The sequence below is a fragment of the Odontomachus brunneus genome, unplaced genomic scaffold, assembly GCF_010583005.1.
Source record: "Odontomachus brunneus isolate Ranch 3 - 2012 unplaced genomic scaffold, Obru_v1 Obru_scaffold_208, whole genome shotgun sequence".
Classification (NCBI taxonomy): domain Eukaryota; kingdom Metazoa; phylum Arthropoda; class Insecta; order Hymenoptera; family Formicidae; genus Odontomachus; species Odontomachus brunneus.
In genome coordinates, this window is record NW_022639658.1 from 342,754 (window position 1) to 364,541 (window position 21,788).

The window sequence follows — 21,788 nt, forward strand, 5'->3', positions numbered from 1 at the left end:
ATATATATATATATATATATATATATATATATATATATATATATATATATATATATATATCTTAAAAGTGCACAATTACTTATGGAATGGTCAATATGTATTAGATTTACTCAAGAGGTTTGATAATTTCCTAATATAATGAATACAAGTATAAAGCTTGTCTTTCTTTTATTTAATTGTTTTAATACTTCTGTGCAGCATATTACTACAAGCTCGATGCGATGTTAATGCACAGGACTTTGATGGATGGACACCTTTGCATGGTGCGGCGCACTGGGGTCAACTGGAAGCTTGCAAACTTCTCGTTGAGAACGGCTGTGATATGGATATGAAAAATTACGCCGTAAGGATATGTTTTTTTCGTAATTATGACTAGTTTAGACTAGCTCAGACTAAATCGGACTAGTCCAAGTTTGGTCTAGGCTGGTTTGAATTGGCAAATGTAATTCACAGGGTATTGTTTTCACCTCGGTATCTCGCGTTTAGGGTCAAACTGCTTTCGACGTTGCCGATGCAGATATCCTAAAAGCTCTCGAAGAGTTGAAGGAGCAACAAGCACTTATAATGAAAGACAGCCCGCAAATAATTAATAAAAAGCAATCGTCTATACCAAAGAAACGGTACACACATGTAGAATGACATTAAAAAATCAAGCGTGAGGATATCATTTGCTTATTTCAATGTACTGTTAAACGTTACAGCGTCTCAACTAACAATGAGAATGCAGTGGCGGCACAAGAATCTACAGAAATCTTTGAGGAAGAAACACCAAATAAAGTTAAGAAGGTTGAGTTAGAGATTCAATCTGACAAAGAGGATTCCAGCACTAGTACAAACAGCGACGTCGGTGAGTTCCTTGTTCGAATTACTCCTTGAAATATTAGATTTAATCCGCACGTTTATTTCTATTTTCTTTTCCTTTTTTTAAAAACGTGATTATATTAATACAAAATAACTATCTACTCTGCAACTTCCATGTTTATCTTCTTTATGCGAGTAAAGAGAAAAGAGAATAATCGATGTTTTGCAAACTGTACTTCCTCACACACAAATCTATATCCTAATGTCCAGTTTTGCAAATCTAGTTGATGTACGTTAACTATAATTTGTATTTCTCATAACATTGCTGCATGGACAGAAGCAACGCGTGAAACACACATGGAAGAGAGTGATGGTGAAGGTGAATCTGAGACTAGCTCAGAATCACACTCTTCCACTTTCTCCAATCAATCTGATAAGTCTAACCACGCGACATGTCTTACAGATGACGGTAAGTTTGATCTGTAAGACTGGTTCTTCTTTTCTTATAATACAAATTATTATATTTATTTTTTATTATACTGCATGTATTATCGGATTTTGTGTTGAGAGCATTTTAAACTTGCTGGATTAATTATTGCTCTAAAACTTCAAATTTCATATTTTCCTTCCCTCTTTTTTTGAATCGACGAGTTAGTAATTTTTAATCGATTATTTTGCAGAGAAAAAGAATAGAGTAAACAAAGATGAAATTGCGCTCCATAGTCCAGTATCTCCAGTCGAAAGTAATAAAGTTCCTAATCAGGTAAAATATACATTCTAATAAGGAAGTAATTTAATACATTTCATGATCTCTCGATTAATTTTATTTGTATCTGTGCTTTCTTTCAAGGCTCCAATATTGCCTCCAAAACAACAGACTGATAATAACGAGGAAGGCGTCGTACCATCTTGGAGACGTTCAGGTTCCTTTCGAAATAGAATTCAAAGTACTGAAACTACTAATTCTGCGTCTACAAGTATGTTGTCGAACGACACTACTATCTCACGTTTTCGAAGTCGAGATACTTTGAATAAATTCATATCCGTATAATCGTTTCAGAACTCGAAGATAAGGATAACAATATTAAGATATCAACGGTACCGAATAAAGTGAGTGCCGAGCCCGAAGTGGTATTACGAAGGACGCATAGTTTCGAAACGGACGAAAAGTAAGTCAAACTAATATCTCTCGCTTAGCTCGTGCGTTACACAAATTTCTACAAAGAATACAAGTTCACAGCTTTATACGTAGCAATGCGTCGTGTATTTTCCGTTCTTTCGTTCACCAATGATATCAGCAGAGTATCTAATGCTATTAACAACGGCGCTGCATACAAAGATACTGTATTATATATGCATACATGTGTTCGCATTAATTAGGAGTTTTAGCAGTTTCATACCTTAATTTGTACATTCGTGATACAACGACATTGTGATAAATTAGAGTGTAGAGATATGCATGGCACGGTGCATGTGATGCAGGTTTTATGAGCAGTACTTGGCATTACAAGCCCGCATCAAGGCGTTCTCGTGCCCTACCCTCCATTGCTGCAATGTAGCTACTCCTACTCACACCAATGCTACGACCCGCTCTGCATCTCTACGCGAAACACACAGGTATATCCGCATGCTTCTAATCAACGTTTACAATAGCTTTTAACAATAGTTCGTAATACGAACTACAATCGTGATACTCGTCGGTAATTCCATTTAACTCAATACGATCAACTCTGTATAATACGTAGAATGTCGTAACATGTCATTGTGCTGTTTGTATGATTTGTAAGTGTAAATGTATAAATTCGTGAACCATGTAATTTTACACTATTTTTTTTCTGTACGTTCTGTGTGAATGAGCTTTCGATATAGCTTGCTACTTATTATCTTAACCTGAGACTTCAAGGTGCTTCAATTTAAACCGGGTAATAGTACTAATTAGATTAAAACGATAGCTGTTAACATTTTTTAATTGAGTTACTTTTGATAACTTTATATTATATATATACACAATTAATATATATTTTTATTTTAATTAACTGTACCATGGTTGAGTAAATAGTTATTAATTCATAATTCCTATGGAATTCGTGCGCACGCGCGCGGAAAAATAAAAATTTATAATTTTATATTGAGATATCTTCAAGAAGAAACGTGAAAATGTATAATTGGGAGTTACTTCACTTAGCCATGGAGACATTAACAAATATGTTTTTATTCTTAATACTTTTAAATTTTATTTTTCTTTTGAAAATCCTATAATGTTGAAAAAGTTCTCAGTCAATATAAAAAAAATGCTCTGTATAAATGCTTTGCATATCATGAGCCATAACATCTGTTATTGAAATATGTACAATCACGCCGACAGTTTATCGTTACGCATTATTTCTTTTTAATTATTTATTTTATCCTTACTCTAGAAAGAAAGAAGTGAAATTAAATTTGGAATTATCAAGACTGCCACAAGGAAGCAATACACTTTCACCAACATCCGCATCTAAAACATTGGCATCGAGTCCATTGTCATCCACAACAACAACTACTACCACTGCCACCACAACAACAAGTCCTATTCCAGTCAATCAGATTCGCAGGTAAATAAATTTTTCTATTTGGAATCTCTTTCTGCGATTATTACTAAATATAATTTTATATCTAAATGTATAATTTAAACTTCACACCTACAAATAACATCCTAACGCATTTTGCGAGGAGGGATCGAAAGTGGATTGCAGTATTTCACTGTCTCTCACGAAGAAAGTTGCAAAAACAGAAACATCAGTCGCAAAATTAAATTGTCTACTTCTACTTTCTAATGTATCGAATACATTACTTTCTGTAATGTATCGAAATTTAATTGAGCTCTCCTTCTGTGAACTTTCAATTCTTTCTATATGAGTAAACGAATTTTATAAACTGTCGATTCTTGTAAAACAGTATGTGTATGTGTTCTCAACAATACGTACTCGGGACTCTTAAACACTTATTTACAACATCAGAATACATTACTACCTGCACATAATTGACATCTGTGTATTTATATTTTTGCATTGTGCGTTATAATATTAATGTGGCTGGATAGTGTTCAACCAGTGGAAGCTGCATCTACAGTTGTATCGAATACAAATAATGCAGTAGCAACTGCTCCTGGAACTCCCACTACACCAGGAGGGAGCAAGCTAAGTCCGGGAAATATCTTCAAGAATTTCTTCAAGTGGGTACTCACTACTGCTCGGAAGATCCTCTTGAGACACTGATTTTTGCGTGTTCTCGGATGTTTTTTTTATATTGTATAACTTACATTCATTTGCTGGCAATAGCATGGAAGTTTTGCTTTTCGCAGTGTGATTATACCTTTTTTATTTGCATTAATCTCGTTCTACGAATCTAGATGATATATAGTATACCACGTTCACAAGTAACCACACGTTTGATTTTCATCGTGAGTCGTCCGCTACATGATCAGTTTTATTAGCCGACAAACGAGAACACCGTCACGAATGAACGCACTCATTACATGAAATCGCATAATCGTGCGATTTTATGAGATCGCACTGTGATGTAGATACAATCTTAATCGAAGTTTAGGTTCTACATTATGTCTGCAATCAGGGGGAACTCACGATTAATCGAGGATTCGATACAGTATTTCGCTACACGGAAGAGGCCATTTGAGAAGTAGTAGTACGATAATTATGCGTAACACTAGGTACATACACTCGAAACAAAGGGGACATATTAATCGTTATTTACAGGGATATACATGTATTCTTTGCTGTTTTATGTGAAGTTTTTTGACATTGCTTTACAGATTGTGTTGAATATAATGCTTACTAAGAATTTGGTTTTGATTGCACCGATATAAAACGAACTGACAAATATAATATATACATATCTCTTCGCTGCGACTTGTGCAAAATGACCTTGTCTTCTATCTTGTGCATTTTCTTATACATATGTACAGATCCTTCGTTCCGCCGGTGCGCGATGAGGAGAGCGAGACCCAGAGGAAAGCCCACGCGAAGAGAGTAAGGGAAACCAGACGATCTACGCAGGGTGTGACGTTGGACGAAATCAAGAGCGCAGAACAGTTGGTGAAAAAGAAACAACAAAACAACGAATCACCGGCTTTGACGCCATCCACGCAGGTAACGTCGAACACTATCGTTAATACTAATAGTATCGTTATTGCCAAATATTTGGAATAAATATATGATTAGATTGCAATGTGAAATATTGGAAGACTCGTAGTAGTCGCAGGCAGATAAACAATCGGTCATATCAGTATCACTGTAAAGCGTTTTGTGCACAAATACTTTTCGTTTGATCTAAAATCGGAAGTACTACTTCTGGAGTGACATTTTATTTTTTATTACGTTCTCACAAATGGCAACGCAACGAGAGAATTAATCGACAGCGCACGGCGTTTTATTTATGTATTTTTTTTAATAACCCAGCCTACGACTACGGTCAGCAATACAGCTACGATCACGGCTACGATAACGACCGCAACCTCGACTACCGTGACTGCGAATAAAGTCCCCGAGGAATCTAATTTGCCCGAGAGACGACCATCTTGGAGATTAAGGGTAGACAATGGAAGCAAGGTCTGTGTATTAACAGAATCATTATTCACGTATGCAATTAAACACACGACAAACGAATGTTCGTACGATCGGTGCTAAGCCGCGATGCGTTCGAAGGTATCGCGTTGTAATGAAATCCAATCGCTGACAGGTCGCTGCGCCACGTCCCGATGTGATTCATCGCGCGTGTCTTTCACTGTCAATTGCCGAACGTGCGAATCCGATGAATCCGTGATGGCATGATGGTTTACCCTTCAGTTTCAGTTAGAAGACGCCAATAACAGACCTACCGATAATACAACGGCCTATATGAGAAGACCGTCCGGTGGAACTGGTATACCTAGACCGTCATCGGCGCCAGTCGAGACTATCGCTACCAGCAGTACAGAAACCACCATTACATTACCCCTCAGGAGGTCGTTAAAGCAACCCGACGACAAAGGTAAAGATTGTGACGTTCCAAACGTGGAATGTTTGTCAGACATGATGTTTGTCAGATATGTTTATATGTACTACGTACATATAAAGCGTATTTTTTTTAATGGCTGGAATTAGAGACATTGAAGATTGATTTTTCCTTGATAATCTAACTAACAATTAAATCATATGCCTGTCTTCGTCTAATTTGAAAGAAAAATAAAGGTAAACATATAATTTAACTATTAGCTTACCAAAAGTTTAGAAAAATCGGCCCTGAAAGTCTCTGGAAAATTTTGACGTTTGAATTGAATATAAAGCTGTGAATAAGTGATAAGTGTAAATATTATTTGACATTGCTCGAATGTTTGACGTTATAACTCTATGAATAAACTAATGATAATATTCAATCAGTTTATGTTACGTCAGTAATGATTGTATTAGTATAGATCGAAACTGCTGTATGTGTGTTATAGAACAAGACAAGGAAAACGACAGCAGAAACGCACAAGCCACACAAGCCGTTATCCAAAGGAGACGTCGGCCTAAAAGAAGATCGACAGGTGTGGTCCATGTGGACATGGATGTGAGTAACTGTTTATTACGATAGAATCACCAGAAACGTCGCCGTTATCAAACATACTCGTTAATATTACATGAGAAGATAGAAGCCTTTTGCAAACTCGTGTAGATCTCAAAGATTTCAAATCAGTAGTAGTAAATCTGAACTTAATCATCGATAAAGATTTCTGATCGATTCTTCAATGAACACGAATATTGATAACACGAATAATTGCAGATTAAAAGTATATAGTAGACAGGCATCTAAGATCGCATTTTATCTCATAGGAAATTGACCCAGAGAAGCAAGATTTAACTGCTGGCGGTGACTGCGACGACTCCAAGGTCAATCACAATGAAGTAAGTCTCTTCCGGCTCAGAGTACTGAAACTGCTACACGGTATGTCAATCCCAGACATTAACATGACGTTACTTCTCTAACCGTTACGGATATAAAATGCTGTTTCTAAGAAAAAAAAGCTTCTCCGTCAAAAGCAACGGAGATAGATTACGTTAGAGCAAGAAACGCTGGTTTGCTGAATTGATGGATGAATATCGCTGCTGATCAAAAATACATCGTTCTCTCTATCGTTCTTCCCAGTCTTCGGTTTACAAGATCTTTCTGACGCCAGAACGTCTGTCCGAATTTCGATTTACGAGTCTCTTGCCACGAGTTTAACGGGGCACGTGCCAAAAATCCAAAATTGGATAACGCGCAGTAAGAAGAATGACGCAGAGGAAAACATAACGCTCGTAAATTGGAGAGAATAGTACGTACCCGATGTACACGATGAGGCATCGCCCCGTTTTGGCACCTTTCAATCCTGATAAGTTTCTCTTTCGCCGAGCCCTGATTGTTAGGTCGAGGTGCAGCCAGCCTCTTGGCTGTTCCATTGCGTCGTCTATGTGAAGCACGCGAAGCTCGCGAAGCAACGAGACACCAAAGTAACTCGAGGGAAAAAAAGATGCTTGGCCATGGATATTCACATCGGTATGCTTCTTTGCGATTATTCGACAAGTTCCAGCGCGGCATTGGAACTTAATTCATTCCGCCATTAAACGGTCCTCATAAGCTGCGGCAGCTTGCTGCTTATTTTTAGCTTCGTGGAAGAATAACCTCTATTCCGTGCATTCTTCGATAAAAATAGTTTAGCATTCGTTATTCTGTCACCTACATTTCGCGCGGGATACGTTCAATGTATGAGAGAACTTAAAAAAAAAAAGATGGTGCAAGACTGACGTCAGCGCACGATTTTACTTAATTCCCAAATAAACATTCGCACTTTTTCGCGTCGGAACTCTGACTCGACTTCGAGAGAAACGGCAAAGCTTAAATTATACTCGGGGAGGTTACAGTCGTTAATTCGACCAAAAAGAAAAAAAATATTAAAATCCAATTGCATCAACTGAGTGGTAAACTAATTAACAGTTAAAACATATGGGTGAACATGCATAATCCAGAAACTCGAAAAGTGGGACAACGTCCCGAAAAGTCGTAATCCCCGAAAAGTAATACAAGGACAATCTCCCAAAATACTAAAAGCATGAAATTGTCTCACAAAGTTATATGACAAGTTATTGATAACTCGTGCTTTCAATATTTCAGGAAAATTATATTTCGGGACATTGTCCCGCGGTATTCGGAATTGTGAGTTTTCGGGACGTTGTTCCACTTTTAGAATTTCGGTACTTGTTTTTTCGAGAGATTATACATGCGCACCAACATGTAGCCGTCTTTGTTTGTTTTGAAGACAAAACAAAGACAAAGATATAATTTAACTGTTACTTAGCTTACCGCTCGGTTGCTGTAACCGGATCATTAAATGATCGTGAACATGGCCCGGCCGCGTCCAAAAGTATTCCGTCAACGTCCGGAATACAATGCGACGCTTTGACATTTAGAATTGCACGCGTACCGTTCACTTGTTGCTCTTGTGCACGCCGCTAAGGCACTTTGATCTTTTATATATCGAGATACACAGGTCGTTAACGCTCGTCTATATAAATCTCGTCCCGCTCTCTTCCTCTGGGAAGGTATTACCTAATATATTATGAAACTTATATTCACACACATGCGCACAGAGTCGCGTGTATCTCGAATCGAACTCTGTGTGAGAGAGTAAAAATAACGATATCGTGTTTGCTAATTAACTACTGATCTATATTTAAATATTCATAAGCTATCTCGCATGTATGTGTTAAGGGAAATATTAAAACCACAGTACAAGTTGCACTCATATTCTCCGGGACATACAACCTTGATACTTGTGTGAGTCTCTGCATGCATGCCAAAAATAGCGCATAGTAGTAATGCTTTGAAGCAGCAAACTGCCTGGTGTCTTGGCTTCTACTGCCTGGTCTCCGTCAGTCTATCATTCGCGGCCCGCGACGCTGGATATGCGCGCCTCTCTTGTACCGAAGATCAACAGCGTTCTCACGATCTTGTGGACTGTGCCGATCGAGGGACTTTGTAAACAGATATTCTCTCAGTGAAGAGCCTCGCAAGGAAGTTGCCGATGCCGTTGGTGGATCCGTAATAGCTTCGCACGTGACGTAAACCATGTCTTCGTACAGAAAAGGAGCGCAGGCTAAGCCAACAACAGCTGCGGGTCTGAGAGCTCAGGCATCAACAAATGGGCAATCAATTTTTGGAAACAGGTCACGGATCAACGGACTGCTCGGGCTCAACCAGAACAATTACGCGAGCTTATTAGGCGTGAAAAGCCCGAATCTGTACTCCTCTGGCTCGTCCGGTATTCTGAGCTCGAAGAGCTCGAAGAGTAGCGATTTCTATCGCAAGAGTCCGTACACGAAGTCCACGAACGTTGTCACGAGTCCGAGTTACCCGAATCTCTACACGACGTATGGTGGCACGACCACCGGATACGGTGGTGTTACTCTGCCCTCCTCTCACACAGGTGTCAATGCCTTGAATCTGACGAGTTCGTCTCCAAGTTTTAACTACTTGAACTTGAGCGCGAAAACGCGCCCGCACTTGCAAAAGACTGAGAGTTTCAGCAGGCCGAAGATCAAACCGAGTCTCAGTATCTCATCGAAGAGTTCCAGCCTCCAAAGTTTAACTAGCTCCGAGGGATACGCCGTAAGCGATTGCATTTCTCGATTAACGTGCACCGTTTCTAAGCTAAACCGATTGTAAAGTATTGAATACGGAAAAAAAATATGATGCACGTATAATCAGAGATATTTTGTTGTGAGCAGCATGGCTGCATCATCCTAGTTATCTTTGTATGATGGTAATGTGTACAGTTGATTCAGTTACTCATCAATGTAGTTGCGCATAATCTGATTGCGGCAACCATAAATCGGTTGGGGTGATTTTTACCATGGATATATTCTGAAACAACCGGATATCATCACTGCTGTAGCATCAATAATTCACACGAAGAAAGAAGTACTTGAAAATTTCTTTGTGGAATATAAATTTCATTTCGCAAAAAAATGAACTTTATATCCCACAAAGAAATTTTCAAATATTTTTCTCGGTGCAGCAATTGCTTTGTGATTGTAGCGATATTAGTTCGCATAATTAGTTCCATATTTTACTATTGAATCCGGTATAACCAGATTTATGTGTGGGCCAACCATACTGTTTTTTCCGTAAAGCGTTACTCCTACGGGAATGTCCTTAATTAATCGTTATATTCTGTAATGTCTAGGTATTACAGGGCATATGTAGAATTCTCTTTTAAAAAATCGACAAGCATGTATGTGACAGAAACTAATGATGTTTATTTCGTTATCTGTTTCAGAGCGGGAATGATCGTTCTAGCAGATCAAACCGATTGGGCTCGATATCTTCGATATCGTCAGAGGCGTCGTCGGCGCCGATCAGAATAAAGTCCAGTAGTTCTGAAAACGGCGAGTTAGACTATAAAAAATTATACGAGGAATCTCAGGTGGAGAACGAGAGGTTAAAAGACAAACTGAAGCGCTCCGATGAGCAGTTAAAGGAGGTCAGAAGTTTGCTGGAGAAAGCGCAGACCAACCAAAACAAAGTAATTCTCTCGGAGGCGGAAAAGAGGGAGAGGCGAGCCATGGAGAGGAAACTTTCTGAAATGGAAGAAGAGCTGAAGGTAAGCCCAGATCTCGTATGTCTCTTCTTCTACTACAATGTGTGACGAACGATTGTCATCTATGTGAAAGCAAAACGAAACGAACGCTTTCGTGCGTCGATTCTAAAATAACGAGAAGACTGTGGACACGATTATGTCTGTGATTTTATATGTACGAATATACATATATATATATACAAGTATATTTATCTATTTGCCTGTCTGTATTCACAATTTTAAATTTTTTAGTTTAGTATTACTGTCATCTCTCTTCCTCTCTTTTTTTTTGTTACGTTGCTGCTTGTGACTGATAGCGGCAAGGGAAGAGCAACGTGTCGAGAGATGATTTTTCTTAACTTTTGTTTTTTTTTCATACAAAGACCCGAGGACTTCAGCGCATCTATATTTTGCTTTTTTCTTACCTGCTGTTCTTCTTTTTTGGTTTCGATGGAGCTTTTATTTCTCTTCCCTTATTCTCTTTTTGTGATTTGTACTTGATTTTTGACACGCGCAAAAGGACGGCGACGACTTTTGTCAGCCCTTCTTACATTTTTCCCTTGAGTTTCGCTTTCTTTTTTCTGTTTTTGTTCGAGGAATTCCCAATATAATTTATAACGGGGACTCGCACGCGGGATGTTTACTCGTTAGAAACGATGATAGACGCGAATTGATTATGTGCTTTTGGCTATTTTGGGACTGGCGGGAACAGCGGCGGGTTTTGGGCTAATTGTTTAACTGTTTACAGCAATTGCAAAAGCTCAAAGCTGAAAATGAGAGATTGAAAGCCGAAAATCGGGCACTTACCCGCGTCGTATCCAAACTCACCAATACTAAATAGGTAAAGGACACAATGACAGCATCTGCGTCATAACGATAGACATCGTATCTCACGTACGGCATTAATTAATTAATCGATTGATTAATCGACTGATATGATTACAACTTTGTGTTCTGATCGCCAATATTAAAAAAACTGAAACGAATTACCGCTCATCTCTTACTTATCGTACAAAACTCAGCTTTGCAAAGTACGTATCGAGAATGCGTAACGCGCGATCGTTAATCAATCTTTAATCAAACAACCGTACCAGCTTGTACTTTCATATAAAAGAGAGATCTCAGGCCTGCTATAATACATACATATATACACACATACATATATATATATACACATATATATGTACACAAACAAACAAACACACGCATCAAACATGCTCGTCTGTCTCCTCCTGAATACTCTTTAAGCATCTCACTGTATACAATCGTGTACATCATCTTATATGTGTGACACTACTAATAGCATCTCTATATCTGCGCGATTCTATACATCCACACGATTCTCTTTCTATGCCTTTGTTCACATGTTTACGTATACAAACTGTCTAACGATAAAACTCTCGTGTAAAACTCTCGTGTAAATTAGGTCAAAATAAACAAAAAGAATCTTCCACCACTTTGCAAACAACCACGTAAAATTTTGAGTTGTTAATTAAAGGAGATTAATAAATGTTTATGTGGTTAGGTTAAAAACTGGACAAAAAGTCCCGTACCATGGTTGTAAACAATCACGTAGATTGTTAGTTATCAATTAAAGAAGATTGGTGAATGATTGCACGTGATCGTTTGCCAATTTTCTTGAACTGATAAGAAAATCTACGTAATTATTTACGAAACAATAGAGGACTATTTTGTTAAGTTCATCAGTTCATCTGCTGTATTGCGCGTGATCATTCATCAGTCTTCTTTAATTAATAACAAAATTTTACATGGTTGTTTACAAAATAATGTGGATCAATTTTTTGCTTAGCTTCACCTCACCTACGCGTACACAAGAGTTTTATGTCATCGTCGGGCATCCTGTATAATGTTTATACACGTACACGATTCCTTGAGAGATCGCCATTGAAGGAAAATTTGACCGTGTCATTATCATCGCGGCTGTGATTGGTGTGATGCATGCTGCGAGAACAAGTTCGCTAAACAATACATCTTCATTAAGGAGCACCGCGTGATCTTTAAAACAGTGAGAGACGCAGGAACGTAGTCTGTCATTCGTGCGATGCACGAAGGAACGAGTAGATTCCACAACTTCGTAACTCCAGGAGAGCATTCCTTCGCGTTTAAACACCAAACCGCTCGATCATGGCAACATCTCCGACGATTAATCACCTATGCTATGGCACGTGTTCGGCACACGAGCGAATCAATGCCACGACTTTGCAGCTGATTATTTCTTTTCGTTTATTCATCTCGACTGTAATTGTGTGTGAAAATACTCAATCCTTTCTCCTTCGAGACACACTTTAGATCGTTAAAAATCAACACCTACCACACTGTATTAACTTAGATCTTCACCTCTCTTCTATTTATATATATATATATATATATATATATATATATATATATATATATATATATATATCTTTCTTTCTCAGAAAGCATGTTAAATGTTGAAACTGTTGCATTTTCACTGCACCTCTTACTTATTGACTCATAGATCTACCTTTACGAGATGGCCAATTCGTGAGGTTGACACATTAATATCTCCCCCCGTCTTAACTTCTATGTATAATAATAATAATAATAATAATAATAATAATTACTGCATATTCATCACACTATTTTCATGTGATACGCACTAGAGAGCTTTCATAATCAACGATATTATTTTGTAGCGTTCTGAAAGTGCTCAACGCGAGAAAAGAACGAGGCGAACGGTTTACACGATGTTAGTTCCAACTGGTAAACATTGCTTCAGAGAACATTGCTACCCTTCTATCCACGAGATGCACGTGAAACGATAGGCGACAGTAATGAAGACGTTTCTCTTTCGATTTTCATGATTAATTCGCGACTCGATTGTTACGTTAATTAAGACTATCACTACAACTTCCAAGCTGTCGAATCTCATGATGATCAATCGCGCGCTGATGGAGCTTCGCTTAGATTTCGTATAAAGGATGAATCGTCTTCCAAACACGTGCAAACTCTATTGTAAGATATCTGTGTGTGTGTGTATGTGAGAGACAAGTTTCACTACCCCTAAGTTCTATAGTCTCGGATCACTACGATCGTCTATAAATAATTCACTCGTGATACTTACTCAGACTAGTGCTCGGCATCGATTAGATTAGTGAACGATTGCTATTACACATACGAAGGATACTTGTGTACAGAATACGATGATACTCGAAAGAAAAATAAAGTTTGTGATTTTCGTCTGGTACATTACGTGTAACGTGACAAAAAAACCGTCGTCAATAGATGATATATACGCTTCTTGCTGTTCATACATATAATCATACCTCTTTCTGTCGCTCTCTCTCTCTTTCTCTCTCGGTTCTTTCATGATACTCGAGTATACATCCGTTAATTTGCGCTAGCATATACAGTACCCGTATACTTTTTTCTTTAACGAGTCTTTTGGTTGCAGTAATACCTGTGAGAGTGCCTCTTTTCCGTTCTTTACATTTTTTTCCCGTTACTTTGTGAGCACTGATACATCACTCCGTCTATAACGGCATTATTTCTTTGTACTCCTCTGTATATTTTTACATTCCCCCGCATTAGCGCACGAGAATTAGCGAAACGTCTTTTTTTTCTAGGTGATGGAGCAACTAAAATGCGAAAATCAGAGGCTAAAAGACGAAAACGGTGCCTTGATCAGAGTAATCAGCAAATTGTCCAAATAAATCTGTTTGTAGTCTCAACTGCACGCCGCTGCAAAATCTTAAGTTGTATCATCAACTGTGTCGAATGAATTGCTTTACCTGTCAACAGCATCAACAATTATTGCTAGTGTTCTCACGAATACGCGCATTCATGCTATCGATGAATTTATCCTCGTGCTAGTAATTTAACTTATTGTTTTTCCGACGGTAAAATCAATTATCGCATGGCTGTGCCAAAGGCGAGAAAAGAGACGTTACTCCTATTCCTAGACTGTGAATACTTGATCATAAAAGACTTAGAAATTTTACTTTGTGGAATTAATTTTTAATGTCTTAGAGAGATGATGAATTTTATAATTCACTGTGAAACCATAAACCAATGCTCTTTATATAGTTAAAAAAGAAAGAAAAGATGAAGGAAAGAGAATTCAGGTTTACTTTATTCGACAATTAGGAAGCGACGCGAAACAAAACTGTTAATCTCTAAGGACAATTTTCTTTTTTATCAAATCACGTTATCGATGTTGATTCTTTATAAGGACATTTTGTAAATACGTAATGATAGACAACGGTGATGTAGCATTTTAGTAATTGAAAGAGAGAATTTTTATCCACGAGAGCGATCCTCTAAAGAGCACTGAGTGCGTACGTGGAAAGAAAAGGAATATCCGGAGTACATGGAATCGTAAAACGAGTCCGTTTGCATTACCGAAGCAATGAGCAATATATATATATAGATATATCTGTTACGCTTTGACTAAATTATGCAGATGGTAAAAGGAGGATGAGTCAAAGAACATGACCCTCGATTGCTACTCAAGTGGCCTTTCTCTGAAGACTGCAATTTATAATCCTTCCATCATTGCCATTTTTTGCAGTATAAGCGGTAATCTGACGCGTACGGGATTTAAATGTTTTTAATTATTCTGTAACGATACACTTTCTTATATGATAATATCACGGATGACATGTCAAATATACTTTGTAGACACCAGGATTTTTTAATCTCCCTGAAAGTGCTAAAAAAATTGTTCTTGTGTAACGTTTAGAACTGCGGCTGTAACTTCAGTTCAAACACTGTCGACGGTAGAATCTGTGTTATTACTTTTAACTATCTCTGTCCATTGTATGAAAATGCTGTCACCCATTATTTTCTTATATAGCAATGCCGATAATGATTGTCCAATATGCTCTGGATACAAAGACGGATTTATAAATACTGAATAATGGAATGTGTAATTAACAGTTGGCATGTTTTTTAATGATATTATTGTAAACACAATTGTAAAAAAAGGATGACTCAATGTAGTTATTTCGTAATGAAGTTTATTAGAAAATAATGCTCTTGTGTAAATATTTAATATACAAAATCACACGGACCTGAGCTTTATCGATCTGTCTTAGTGTAAGTCGCGTTCACGAGATGAAACTCCTATATACTTATATAGATGTGATAATTACAATGGTATATAAGTGTATTATACTGTTTTTTTAATATCTGTGCTTACAATAAGAATACGTGCGCGATTGATTGATATATTTAACATATAAGGTAAGTAATTAATAAAATTACTCTTACACGTACGAATGTTACGTTTATTAAGAAATACTATTATTTACAAGTGTCTTTGATTATAAAACTAATTTCGTACTTTTAATTCGAGGTCAACAATCTCTCTATAATTTGGGCAACGGCAGCCATATCTGCACATTGCCTCGTATTTCTCGCTATTTCTCCTATTAGCGCTTTAGCAACCTTTGTCTTACCTTTTTTATACACCTTTACAATTTTTGGATTTCTTTCAACAACTTCCAAACACATCTGCTCCAATAGTTTCGTATCCGATATTAAGAACCAATTGTTTTCTTGAACGATCTAAACATACAATAAAAAAAGAATAATCAAAATTAAATATAATTAAAACCAGAGTTAAACACTGTGTACATTTTTAAAATAAAGAAATTGAAAACTTTACCTCTTTCGGAAGTTTCTTTGGTCCACTTATTAATTCTTTTAATATTTTCGTTGCTATTAGTAAATTAATTAACTTATCTTGTAATAAGTCAATCACTTCGCCAATAAACTCGCTGTGTGGTGTACTAAAAATTCGTCTGATAAGTAAAATTTCATAATCGAAAGATGCTATTTCGTTTAACAAGAAGAGCCTTACCAAGATTCAATCGTCAACTTATGCTTATAAATAAAGGTCAATAAATAATTAACGAGGAAATTGGCAACTAGTTGCGGTTCGCGCTTCTCATTTTCTTCTATAATTCTATGAAATAATTGCAATAACTCCAAGTTGCTCTAAAATAATATAAAATATTAAAAATATCGCCGTTCTTTTTTGTATCCATTCATTTAGTATTTAGTTTTACCATTAGAGCTATAATTAGAGCAGGCGATATCTTAAGTACGTCCTTTAATCGCTGACGTATTTGTTTCGGCAATTCAGGTAACTGTCGTCTTAATAATACAGCGTCGACTAGATTGTCTCTATTCGGCAGATCTTCTCTGACATGAATTCGTAAAGGCGGCAAGTTCGTTTCAGGCATAAATCGGTAATCCTGCAAAGTGAATTCACTCGTGACTCAAGAATCAACGATAAAAGAATAAAAAATTACATCGAATCGAGATAGTTTGTTACTTCTTTTTCTTCCTTTTCGCGCATTGGAATGGTTTTCTTCTTAATAGCATCCCACGCGCACGTCTCATTAAATATCTCACCGCCGGCTTCGAGAATAGATATGTGCCTATTTATTTCGTATGTCACAGCCGCGGCTACGGCACGTACGCTGCCGATATTCTTTATTTCCGTGCGAACGCCCAACTCTCCATCTCGATCGCTTACAGAGACATTCGCGTCGACGCGAAATGCTCCTTCTGCAACATAAGAATTATAGACTACGGCTTGGCGAGAAAGGCAAGTGATAATTGAAGATAATCTTCTTTCCCAAATAACCTTCCATCTTGCCGCTACAGACACCCAGCAACTGCAGAGTTAAATCAAGTTCCTTCACGAGCGCGGCTGCTTCTTCGCCGTTGGACAAGTCTGGCTCAAACACGAACTCCATCAAAGGTACTCCAGCGCGATTTAAATCGATTAAGCTCCTACAGAAATATTAGATCAAATAATCAGTTAAAATAATGAGTTCTGTCAGTTCTGTGTGTGTCACTCAAACTTTAATAATATAATGAATCAAAAGTACTTCTCCATATTTTCATGATGCAAACTTTTTCCGCTGTCTTGCTCCAATTGAATCTGCTTAATCTTAGAAGATTTGAAGTACGGACAAGGTACTTCTGGACCAAATACGTGGAACTTAATCTTACCATCGATAGCTATTGGTCGTCTTTGTTGAGTAATTTGGAATCCTGCCTGAACAGTTTTTTTATAACTAAATGAAGATAAAGTGTAAAATAATACAGAGACTATTAGGATAAAACACCCAATTATTAACATTCTCTTAGTCATTGACATTCTAAGAAAACAAACCTGATTTTTTCACACAATCAAACAAAAGTTTAACTACAATGCTATTGATTAGCATTGATTGCAGTTAAATTTTCTGTTCAATGATCTTAAGAATGAACTTCACAAGTAAAACTGAACTACTACTAATTGCAAGGAAAACCAAATTTTTCTAGAATATCAATGACTAAAGAAGATTAATGATTGAGAATTTTATCCTATTTTCTTATTTACAGGCAAATCTGCGTAAAAGTAATGTTTTCTCTCAAACAAGGATATCTCGTTCAGCTGACAAGACAATGCTAAAGCTGTCAGCACTGCTGATTCCACGCATTTTCTGTTCAGTACCTATGACAAAAATATATCTTTACAAAGATATTTGTTATAATAATTTAACAGATTAATTCTTTATCAATAGCTTACAGGTAAAGTTCCTGGTGTAGCACAGTCGAAAAATGAAACATTGGAGTTAAGGGGACTGAGAAAGTCAGTGGATGCGTTGGAAAATAATTTCGACTTGGTTGCAATCTGAGCGTGAATCTCCAAGCCCACGGTAGGTTTCCATTGCTCTCTAATTATCGAAAAGAAAACTAATTTGATTAAAACAGCTTGGTATTAACACATCACAAGTAATCAATAAGCCAATGCGAATAGATTTTAGTAAAATTGATATATTTGTTTATATTTACGAATACATAAATATTTAACATAACCTCATTGGCTCACCGCACTGCATTTTTTTCAGCTTTAGATGAGAGGAATCGCTGCGAAAGACAGCCACTTTGTTTTTTAATCCATTCATGCACAAAAATCAAATGTTTTTGTTTATAAAATATATGTTTCTTTGATAACATTTTTAATTCTTCCCTTTGAAAAGAAATTTAACAGAGGACATGCAATTTACAGCTGATCGTGCTTGTCGGTGAGAAGTGATGTCATTAGATTTCAGTGTAGACAAAATTCAACGGGTTGCAGAGCTGCGACAAAAATAATGACAATCAGATGATTTAATAATAAACCAATTTTTGCCGCACAACAAACGTTTTCGTGTTCTGTGTACAAAAGCCATAATAGCTAGGAGGTACAAACCCCCTTTTGTAAAAATTGGAACCCGTTTATAGTCGCGCCCTCTGTAATAGTCTCCGAATGTGGCTGAACTAAACGGGTGACGTCTGCGGAGTGGGGATGCGCGCCAATTGAAATGTGAATTGCACAGAGGCGGTGCAAAAATTTTAACAAGTGATAAATCTCGATTTATATTAGCATAACACTGTAAAAAATAAATAAAATCTTCATAATGAACTATATATGCGTGTTTTTTGTATTTGAAAATTGCAGATTTCAAGCTATAAAATGTTTTTTTTACAATCTCAATATCATCATTTTCATCAATATTACAACCCGTTGAATTTCTTCTATTTTCCGTGATCGAAAAATTAATTCTCTAATTTTAATATGTGTGCGTAGCCTTATAGTTCTTTTTTCATGATGTTATTTTTATTAAGATTTATTTTAATCTTCTTTTCATTAATGCAGATTTAGTTTAAAAACTTATTAAATGTCTTGACTGGATAAAGAACAGAGAATGTCATTTGAATATCTCTAAAACCATTGAAAAAAGAAAGGATCTAAATCAAAACATCGCACTAAACACAGAATAATATCAAGATTTTTGGATATTCAAATTAAGAAATAATTTCTTGGCCAACAAAAGCTGTAAGGATGTTGAGGGAGGTTGTGAATAATATAACACAATATTTTTTAAACAACTTATCTTTGTGAATGTAAAAAATTCGCTTACATACAAAATTCTTTTGTGCAATATAAGTATACGAGGTTGTAACCGGAATAGAAACAATCGTTTCTACAATTGCCGCGCTATAATTGCTTTATGACCCTGTGAAACACCTTCGTTTCATAGTATTGTAGTGACGGCAATGTAAAAGCTTTATGGCCAAATTATTTGACTCACTGACATTTTACAATTTTCTATCGACAGTTATTACATCATTGCTGTATTGAAATACACAATTGTTGTTTCATTTTTTAGAGAAACTACATAATGATGTCGGAAATGTACAACTCAAAAGGATCGTTCGCATGAGACAAACGGATCGTACGGAATAGCGAGATTGCCAATAAATCGTTGCATTCACTCGGTAGCGTCATCTTTAGATACACTGAAAGGTTCTGCTATAGTCTCTGCACCGCTATCAGCGATGACAACATTCTTCTGTGGTTTGTCTCGCGAGTCTGTGCCTGTCTGCTCAATTTGGCGAATTATATCCTGCAACAGATAATTATACAAATAAATGGAGAGTTATATACCTGCACTGTCACAGTACAAATGTCAAGATACAAATGTTCAGTTGTGCCATACATTTCAAGATCACATCTATGAGGATTATGTATTTTTTGTATGTATATATGATAGTTTTCCATATAGGCAATGCAAATTATGTAAAATATATTACAAATTATATTAAAATATACAAAAAAAAAACAATTAAATGATGAGATAGTTACTATACCTGTTTTGGACATTAATTATAAATATAGTGTTTAAAAAAGAAAATAAATTGTATAAAATTTGCATTTTATTATACAACAGATTAACTCTCTGTAGATAAGAATGCAACCAGAGAATTTTGTGGACTCTAAGTTGTTTAGGAAACTGTTCATAAATTTGCATCAAGATTCTAAAGACCAAATAAAAATATAGACTTTTTCTAAATTAATTTTTAAACAGCCATAATTTGTCTCATATAATGTTGTTATATGTAAATATTTAATTCAAGCAAATGTATTAATATGTCTTTACATACCATTCCTTTAATAACTTTGCCGAAAACAACATGTCTACCATCCAACCATGGAGTCTGCTTAACTGTAATGAAGAACTGAGATCCATTGGTATCCTTGCCAGCATTGGCCATTGACAACCAGCCAGCACCATAGTGCTTCAATTTGAAGTTCTCATCTGCAAAGCGGGGTCCATAGATGCTACGACCTGAAAAATAAATAGACTAATAAACATAGTAAGTCAACCAGTAGCATTTAAGACACATTCAATAAGAAGTAATATATAAATAACAAAATATTAAAATATAATACAAATATAACAATACAATTGGAAATATAAATATATATAAATATTGTAAGTGTAACAATGTGTAAATAAAACAAAAATTTGTGCGTATAGAACCTCCAGTCCCATCTCCCTTGGTGAAATCTCCTCCTTGAATCATAAAGTCCTTGATCACCCTGTGGAACATGCTGCCTTTGTATCCTTCACCCTCGGGCTTCTTGGCAAGCTCCACGAAGTTTTTCACCGTCTTCGGAACAGTTTTGCCAAAAAGGCCGATCTCAATCCGGCCGATGTCGGCATCACCGATTTTGATGTCAAACCATACCTACAAAATTTAATTAAACTGAGAACAATCTCAGAGCATTCGCCGATATCATCCGCGTGATTCGGGGATAAAGCCGTTTAATTCCGTATCCAGGTAGACGCATGGAATTTTTCCATCTGCGCGACAGACAGAAATATCTCGCGGCGATCGCAGACGGTAGAGCGATGGTGAAGATAGTGAAGACGTGCCACGTATTCACAGAGCAACATCCCTCTCGGTTTATCATGCGTTCACGCAGACACTCTTGTTTCGAAAACCGCACTCCGCTGATGTCGGAGACTAGGCGTTTGTACCTTGTCCGTAACTTTCGGTCCGTTTGCGGAATTGCCCGAGCAAGAGGCCGCGGTCACCAGACCCAGAAACAGCAGCAGTTTCATCGTGCTAAATGCGATTCGAACCATGCAAACAAAGACTTCGCAACTGCTGGTCCCGCCGCAGTCTGTCACAGTAGACCGCTACCGGATGCAAGCAGAGAGCGCATGCGTGCGCTTAGAAATGTGGGAGCGCCTGATTGGCCTCTGTTCTCTAACGATGGTGTAATCAAAGGGGGTATAAGACATGTCATCTAGGCGAGTTGTAAAATGTCAAGTATTCTTTGCTTACTTTAAACTCTTCGTTTTTTTAGAAAGTATCGTAGTACTTCCATGCGTTCCGATCAAACGAGACTTGCTTTAAATGAATATCATGATTTCTACGCCGAGCAGTTGTTCAACGTTCAAAATTTCAATATGCGAACTCACAGTATTCGAGTTAGATTTTACAGTCTAACATTGGAATTTCATAAAGTGTTAATATA

General features: G+C 36.9%; 3 protein-coding genes across 12 annotated transcripts in view; 1 reads left to right on the forward strand and 2 right to left on the reverse strand.

Annotated features, from left to right (window-relative positions):
- Positions 1-15,446, forward strand: part of LOC116852239 (protein phosphatase 1 regulatory subunit 12A) — a 21,156-nt gene extending 5,710 nt beyond the window's left edge. Inside the window, exons 5-23 of one of the 9 annotated variants that reach the window (XR_004379730.1) lie at positions 199-343; positions 487-620; positions 702-847; positions 1,139-1,270; positions 1,482-1,564; positions 1,652-1,778; positions 1,862-1,970; positions 2,284-2,418; positions 3,219-3,392; positions 3,881-4,012; positions 4,763-4,946; positions 5,256-5,405; positions 5,643-5,826; positions 6,278-6,387; positions 6,651-6,722; positions 10,133-10,456; positions 11,181-11,273; positions 13,111-13,177; positions 14,041-15,446. Coding sequence is in view for 8 of the 9 variants with exons in the window: in XM_032832401.1 (XP_032688292.1) it covers positions 199-343; positions 487-620; positions 702-847; positions 1,139-1,270; positions 1,482-1,564; positions 1,652-1,778; positions 1,862-1,970; positions 2,284-2,418; positions 3,219-3,392; positions 3,881-4,012; positions 4,763-4,946; positions 5,256-5,405; positions 5,643-5,826; positions 6,278-6,387; positions 6,651-6,726; positions 8,945-9,462; positions 10,133-10,456; positions 14,041-14,127 (2,950 nt within the window). In the remaining variant the exon portion in view is untranslated. Of the gene's footprint in view, positions 1-198; positions 344-486; positions 621-701; positions 848-1,138; positions 1,271-1,481; positions 1,565-1,651; positions 1,779-1,861; positions 1,971-2,283; positions 2,419-3,218; positions 3,393-3,880; positions 4,013-4,762; positions 4,947-5,255; positions 5,406-5,642; positions 5,827-6,277; positions 6,388-6,650; positions 6,727-8,944; positions 9,463-10,132; positions 10,457-11,180; positions 11,274-13,110; positions 13,178-14,040 lie in introns of all 9 variants that reach the window. The other 8 variants (XM_032832401.1, XM_032832393.1, XM_032832399.1 and 5 more) reach the window with 8 other exon arrangements.
- A 235-nt stretch (positions 15,447-15,681) lies between these two features.
- Positions 15,682-18,696, reverse strand: LOC116852241 (glutamyl-tRNA(Gln) amidotransferase subunit B, mitochondrial). Of its 2 annotated transcripts, none has more exons than XM_032832402.1 (10): positions 18,306-18,696; positions 18,003-18,150; positions 17,814-17,927; positions 17,317-17,486; positions 17,070-17,218; positions 16,755-16,990; positions 16,486-16,674; positions 16,278-16,414; positions 16,083-16,206; positions 15,682-15,982 (listed from the first exon to the last, which is right to left on the reverse strand). In XM_032832402.1, exons 1-10 carry the CDS (start codon positions 18,431-18,433, stop codon positions 15,761-15,763), a joined length of 1,617 nt encoding a protein of 538 aa, XP_032688293.1. In that variant the 5' UTR covers positions 18,434-18,696; the 3' UTR covers positions 15,682-15,760. The 2 variants fall into 2 exon arrangements, with proteins under 2 accessions (XP_032688293.1, XP_032688294.1); XM_032832403.1 differs by having other exon boundaries at positions 18,293-18,438.
- Positions 18,697-19,343: 647 nt separating this feature from the next.
- Positions 19,344-21,463, reverse strand: LOC116852251 (peptidyl-prolyl cis-trans isomerase 5). The gene is made up of 4 exons (XM_032832430.1): positions 21,286-21,463; positions 20,785-20,992; positions 20,405-20,589; positions 19,344-19,866 (listed from the first exon to the last, which is right to left on the reverse strand). The coding sequence occupies exons 1-4, from the start codon at positions 21,391-21,393 to the stop codon at positions 19,732-19,734; spliced, it is 636 nt and encodes a 211-aa protein (XP_032688321.1). The 5' UTR covers positions 21,394-21,463; the 3' UTR covers positions 19,344-19,731.
- Between the last annotated feature and the right edge of the window lie 325 nt (positions 21,464-21,788).

Excerpts from the sequence above, each read along its gene's own strand:
- LOC116852241 (XM_032832402.1), bottom strand. The coding sequence starts at position 18,433 with ATGTTATCAAAGAAACATATATTTTATAAACAAAAACATTTGATTTTT. Across the intron at positions 17,219-17,316 it reads CATCATGAAAATATGGAGAA|GAGCTTAATCGATTTAAATC; the intron begins GTACTTTTGATT and ends ATATTTCTGTAG. Across the intron at positions 16,675-16,754 it reads GCGAAAAGGAAGAAAAAGAA|GATTACCGATTTATGCCTGA; the intron begins GTAACAAACTAT and ends TTCACTTTGCAG.
- LOC116852251 (XM_032832430.1), bottom strand. The coding sequence starts at position 21,393 with ATGGTTCGAATCGCATTTAGCACGATGAAACTGCTGCTGTTTCTGGGT. Across the intron at positions 20,590-20,784 it reads CAAGGGAGATGGGACTGGAG|GTCGTAGCATCTATGGACCC; the intron begins GTTCTATACGCA and ends TTTATTTTTCAG. Across the intron at positions 19,867-20,404 it reads GCAAAGTTATTAAAGGAATG|GATATAATTCGCCAAATTGA; the intron begins GTATGTAAAGAC and ends TATCTGTTGCAG.